The sequence below is a fragment of the Sinocyclocheilus grahami genome, unplaced genomic scaffold (genome assembly GCF_001515645.1).
Source record: "Sinocyclocheilus grahami isolate Dianchi unplaced genomic scaffold, SAMN03320097.WGS_v1.1 scaffold929.1, whole genome shotgun sequence".
Taxonomy (NCBI): Eukaryota; Metazoa; Chordata; class Actinopteri; order Cypriniformes; family Cyprinidae; genus Sinocyclocheilus; species Sinocyclocheilus grahami.
In genome coordinates this window covers 33,830-40,608 of record NW_015506108.1, presented here as the reverse complement: position 1 = coordinate 40,608, position 6,779 = coordinate 33,830, and the positions used below count along the sequence as shown (strand labels likewise).

The following is a 6,779-nucleotide window of genomic DNA, read 5'->3' as shown; positions in this document are numbered from 1 at the left end:
AGGGAAAGAAAAATACACTTACTTGAGATTATATTTTTTTAGATCTCTGAAATATATAATTGTATTCTTGAAAACAATCTTTTATTGGACTATTGAATAAAATATTAGTTAAGCTGGTGTGTGGTGGGCGTTCTGGCGCAATAGGGCAGATGTCACATCATCCAGGTGGATGCTGCACATTGGTGGTGGCTGAGGAGATTCATGTAAAGCGCTTTGAGTACGCTTTGAGTAAATGTAACGAATTAATAATTAATTAATTAAAACAATATTTTATTGTACTATTGAATAAAATATTAGTTAATTATCAAAGAAGGAAAAAAATAATAGCCATAATATGGACTTTTGTAAATGCTGTGATACTGTGATACTCAGATACTGTGATTGCTAATTTAACTCTTCACCTGAACAGTTTATGTTGCTGTATATGGTATCATTGTAATCCTTGACCATCAAAACATAGAGGTAGACATCATCTTTTCTGTGTTATCATGTTTGTTTCAGGAGATATGACACAAAATACATCATTTGGTTATGGCTTAAAGTAAAATGGTCACCATGGCAACCACGAGGTGTTTTTGTGATGGCTCCATTTCTGAAAATGTTCAGGGCCCTAACCTGTACAATTGTGCCAAGTTTCATGCTTTTATGAAAAAGTGAACATATCACCTCAAATTTTGCACATATCACCTGGACTATATCAGTTTGAGCCCGATTGAGAAGGAGAGGATATTATTGAAAAGGATCGTGCAGAACCTGTGCAAGCACAGCTTTTAATGGTAGGCCTATGTTTTTTGTTTGTTGTTGTCTCATACTTTTAGATATGCTGTTATTTGTAAATGCCAGTGGTGGCTCGTCGGGGGAGGCAGGGGAGGCACAACTTCCCCAAAATGTTGAGGTGAAAATAGGAGGACAATATCATGTTAATAAAATTCATAGTTCATTTCAGTTCATGTCTCAGAATGTGTATTTTTTGTATCTTTCACAGTGTAATACCATAACTTGTTAATGAAGTTGGAAAGCGCCACTTTTCTATCATGAATGTGCCGAATCTGCTGATGTAATTACAACCGCTAGATGATAGAGAAGGTGAGGGGGAGGCCATGGGAGAGCTGAGCTCTTGTGCCTCCGTTGGTAAAAAAAAAATTTGCCAATCACCATCGAGTGTTCACTTTCAGCGCTGAGGAGTGTTGAGAAAAGAAACCTTGTAGAGGAGGCTAGCCTCCCTTCTGATATCAACCAATCATCATAGAGATGTAAATTACGTGATATTAGTTTGAATGTCTCCCGCTGCGCTGATTATGTACCAAGTACTTATGAGTAGCGATATTGAATATTTGATCGCCAACAGATTTACCAAGCTGTCATTCAAACAGTATATATACAAATACATTTTAAAAAGCGAAAACACGCCTAACTGGATATAGGCTACAGCAGTCGCAGCTTAATTAAATGTCATAACAGGCAGCTCTCTTTTAACACAGACTTTTAAGAAGGGATGGATGTTTGCTTCAAGTGATAGGCCAGGTAAGTGAAATTATATTATCTTGCTGTATGTGTGTTGTTTTCTTTATGTTTTCTGACTAAAAGCAACCAAAAAGCCATTTTGAAGTGGTTAAGCAAATAATAATAATAATAATCGGCAGGGATACCAGACCAATTCAATTAGTGTACCTCCTCTATTTTAAAACCAACAAGCCGCCACTGGTAAATGCTACTGCTGATGTTAGCTTTTAATATACGGTTTTATCCTGATTAAAGCTTTAATACAGTACGGCAACTGCACACGCGTGCGTCCATGTTTAACACTCCTCACAGCTATGTGAAAATAAGTGTATAATTGGAACAGTTCATTGTTGGAGCTGAGCTGAATGAGAGAGAGAGAGAGAGAGAGAGAGAGAGAGACGCAGAGCGTGTGCAGAGCAGGGGGACGCGAGGAACAGTATTAAGAACCGCTGCTTTAGAACATTGATTTTGAAACTTAGAATCGTTAGAAGACAGAATCGCAATTCATATATGAATAGATTTTTACATGCACCTCTAGTTTTCTCTTCCTCTTCTCTAAAGCAGCGCAGCATGGCCTCGCCCCCTTTGCTGCCTTTTCCCGAGGGCGGGGTTTATCTGGGTTTGTTACGTCATGAACCCGGGAAGTAACTTGTTGTAGTCCCTACCAGCCGTTTTTGTAGGCATTAAACTGCCAGAATTTTAAAAGATGATATCTCCGTTTGCATTGAACTTTCAGCTTCGTAACTTTGCAGATATTGTTTATGCTCAAACAGCAACATTACACACAAACTAACGTTAAAAAAGTGAAATCGCAATCAACCACTGCTTTAAAAAAAATTTAATTGCAGACAGCACATTGAACAAACACAAAAACTTGCTTTGAAATTCAATATTAATTCAACACGCTGTAATCTGTCTGAAATATGTTTCTGGCCTCTGCATGACGCCTTGCTATGTAAAGGGATAGTCTACCCCAAAAATCTTCATTTATTCACCCTCATGCCGTGTCAGATATGATTTCTTTCTTCATATGAACACAAAGAAAAAATGTTAGTCCATATAATGCAAATGTATGGGAGCCAGCGGTGGAAAGAGTACTGAAAAAATATACTCAAGTAAAAGTACCATTTCCTTCCAAAAAATGTAGTGTGAGTAAACTAAAAGTACTTGTCCAAAAAACTACTTAAGTAAGAGTAAAAGAGAAGCCTATTTAAAAGTACTCATGAGTATTGAGTAGTGAGTACTGAGCTGTGGATTCTACCCCTTCAAAATAAACGCTGTACACTGTAATTTATACACTTTAAAAATGTGTACATTCTGTAATTCACATTATCTTATTTGTCATAAAGAATGAAGAATATCTTTCATCCAGCAGTTTTAATTTTGACGGCCAACTCTTTAAAATACATCAAAACAGCACGGAAACAGTATTCAGTTGAAGAAAAGATGAAAGTTATTCTCAGTACAATCATCCCCATTTAAATCATAAAGTTTGAAAAAATAGATTTAAAATCATGTGTAAAGCCACTGAGACAGCATATGCTGTTGTTGCACATAAAATATGAATGTTTAGAACAGTGCAAATACAAACACCATTAGAAACTCATAGTTCAGCATCACACCATGATATGGGTTAAAATGAGAGCCCATTTCTCTCCAAAACGGTGCCAGTTTTAGCATTTTACAATAAGGAAATCAAAATAACTAAACTTGAAAATTCATGCCATACCTTTTACACATTTATTCGAATTGTTATGCTGATAATACAATTTGTAAGGAAAAATGCATTAAATAGCGAGGTATTTCTGGGGAAACTATTTCAAAGGAAGACACACACACACACATGTCTGGTTTGCTATCCTTGTGGGGACTCTCCAAAGGCGTAATGGGTTTTCTACTGTACAGACCATATTTTCTATCGCCCTACACCAACCCTACATCTAAACCTACCCCTTACAGGAAACTCTCTGCATTTTTAGATTTTCAAAAAAATTAATTCTGTGTAATTTATTAGCTTGTTTACCCGTGGGGACCTCAATTTAGGTCCCCACCGTGACACAAGTCCCCATGAGTCTGTGTGTATTCAGGTTTAAGTCCCCACCAGAATAGAAAAACAGGTACACACACACACACACACGTCTCTTTGCTGAGTCGCAGCGGTCTCGGTGAATCAGCAGCATCCACAACTGAACGGAACAAAAAGTGCTTTTTGAGTGTTTTTCGAGTGCAATTGCTAAATTTATATTGTATAAAATGGATAAGCAACAACGACTTATCCAAGTGACTGCTGCAGAACGCACGCGAGAGAGAGTCAAGGCAGCGCAGATCGCACGTTTCATAAGTGAGTGGGAATTTCCCGAACGTGGCACTTGCTGGAGTTAAAACTGTATGCAATACCCGCAACCTCACACCAAATTTCAGACCGTGTAGATAGGCAAGCATATATACAAATCATTTTCACATAAGCAGAAATCCTAAATTTACCTTAACATATTAAGTTAGAAGAAGATGCGACTGAATGGATGCTTGAAGAATGCACTTCCAGCAGCCATGATAAACAGTTGGCGGTTAAAGTTTTCTATGCACAATTTGATTTGACGAAAGTCACGAGACCTATTACTCTCTATCAAATCACATTGATGGATAAAAATAAAATTAAAATAAGCATGTAACGACCACAAACGGAGGAAAATAGCGGAGTAAAAGTACAGATACATCACTTAAAATGTACTCAAGTAAAAGTAAAAGTACACAATTTTTAAACTACTCAAAAAAGTACAATTACTGATAAAAACTACTTAATTACTGTAACGTGAGTATTTGTAATTCGTTACTTCACATCCCTGATGGGAGCTCTTCAAAAACCACATGAGCATGACAAGACATTGATTCATCAACTGCAGTTATATGGGCTTCTATCATGTTCACTTTCATATTTTCGAAGCGTTCCATACTGTTGCATTATATGCAGAGAGGAGTTTTTTCTAAAAAAGTTCATCTGATGATAGAAAGTCATATACATGTGGGATGCTATGAGGGTGTAAAGGATCCTTTTAAGGGCCATGTTTTATTGTGATCTACTGTGCTGTATTTTAATTGTGGTTGTATGGACTAGATAGCTGTTCTTGTCCAGTGCCATTGCGTTTTATTTTCTCTCTTAAACCAAACCTTTGTATGTCTGCAGTTTATTTCACTTTGCATTGAGAAAATCATTCAATGTGATTAAACAAGTCTCTCTTGTTACTTTTTTAATGCCTAAGTACAATTTAAAGTTGTTGGGGTTTTTTCCCCCACCTGTGAATAAAGATCGCTGTGTATTGCCAGCTAATCCTGTCTCTGAGTCTGGTATTTCCATAATATGTATTGTCACATCCTTTTTTTGTGTGTGGTAACAACATTTAATAACAAGTATTTGATTGTTATTGTAGATGTTTTATCTTGCCTGAAGTGGACATACTTTCCCAGTCTGCTGCATTTCATGACATAGGATGAAATGTAGAGAAAATAATAAATTTTTTTTCATGTTGCTAGTGAAGAGCTTTGAACCGTGCTCATTCTTGTGGTGCCATCAGTCAGTAGCCATGACATAATATGGCATAATTTTCCAGTGCAATTATTTATATGCATTTAAATTTACAGATCATGTGATTGGCTCAAAACAACCAGAACTAGTGCTTATGATGTCAACAAATAGCTTTCCCTTGGTTTTATGTGGAAAACACTGTGGACTTGGAGAAGCACAACAAAGGGCCTGATTACACTTTTCACCTTTTTACCAGCTATTGCTCAAATGGAATGTATTCAGGTTCATCTGAACTTTTACAAAAATGATTATGATTAATGGCTTTGAAATAAGCATCATAAGAATGTCAATACATTAATATAGTACTAAATACAAGATTATTGAAGCTTGGTTCTTTCGTAATATCATTACTGTTAGTCGCAAATTCAGATGAATCAGAGTATTGGGATATTATTATAAATATTTATCAAGCACCAAACTTTGAGTTATTGGCTTATCTTGAATTTGTAACAACTAACTTTTTGATGCTGCATAAAAAAATGATTGAGGGACCTCAAAGTCAGCCAGAGCTGTATCAAAATGGCAAGTGTTTGTTGGTCAGTTATACTCTTGCATGTGATGAAAATAAATTGCACCTTTAATAAATTATTCACAGTTTTACAAGTCACAGTCAAGTACAACCCAGCATGTAGCATGGCACAGCACGGTAGAAGGAAGCAACATATCCATACCCACACATAAAACACACCCATGTTATCTGACTAAACGTAGTGCCTCCTCTTATGGTTTAATCCTAAAGTTGGATCATTCCAGATTCCTAAATAAAGCAAATTCACAGAATTATTAGTGAATGTAAACTAACACAGACAAAAGAACAAGTCTTTTTTATCACAGTGCTTTAAAGAATAAATCTAGATTGGCACCTAGGTCATTGTCTCAGGCACTTTTCTGATACACATGAACTAGGTGTACTGAAAGTGCAGGTTACTATTTCAGCCTTATTTTCTAATATTTGAGTGTTTGGTAGTGCCACAGCATTCTTGGCAAGGAGTGTGGGGCTTGATTCTCCTTCATCTTCATCAAACCCCATAACACCGTTCTGCTCGACGCTGAAGGGATGAAACTCAGCCAGAGCTGTATCAAAGTCCCATGCCTGGCGAAGGGTTAAGTCCACATAAGATTTAGTGTCCGTGGTGGTCTGTTTACCCACGTCATTTCTACAGATGGCCGTGCGCAACGACGCATAACTTGTGCAATTGCTTTGAGCAAATGACGGAGGTGAGTGTTGACCATCCATCCAACCCAAAACACGACTATGATCCCCTTTTCTCAGTCTAATAGTACGCTTGAGTCGTGTGCAACCCTTGGTTAATAGGTTTTTCCTGCACAGAATATACACCCATGGATCCAGGATAGGGTTGAAGGAGGCGAATCTAATGGCCAGGAGATCACTGCGATAGTCTGGACTTTTGCCTGATGATATGTAAGCCGGATCGTACAGCTGGTTGACAAAGATGCGCACCTGTTAGGTTGAAAAAAAAAATTCAAGCCCATTACAATTAGAAAAGATCACAACATCAGAATCCATATACTGTACACATATAACATACATGTAACAATTAAATGAAAAGCACTCAACTATTTGCCCTATACCTTGAATACACATGACTTCACACAACTTCATGCTCACTATTATTTAAAAAAAAAAAATTACAATCAGAATATTTGTTAGTCATGAATATCAAATTTTCTT

The 6,779-nt window shown here is 36.9% G+C and overlaps 1 protein-coding gene across 1 annotated transcript in view; it reads right to left on the bottom strand.

Annotated features, from left to right (window-relative positions):
• Positions 1–5,954: 5,954 nt before the first annotated feature.
• Positions 5,955–6,779, bottom strand: part of LOC107564388 (prostaglandin E2 receptor EP4 subtype-like) — a 2,676-nt gene continuing 1,851 nt past the window's right edge. Inside the window, exons 2-3 of the mRNA XM_016249465.1 lie at positions 6,673–6,679; positions 5,955–6,548 (exon numbers count right to left, since the gene is read on the bottom strand). Of these exons, the coding sequence (XP_016104951.1) occupies positions 5,955–6,548; positions 6,673–6,679 (601 nt within the window). The remainder of the gene's footprint in view (positions 6,549–6,672; positions 6,680–6,779) is intronic.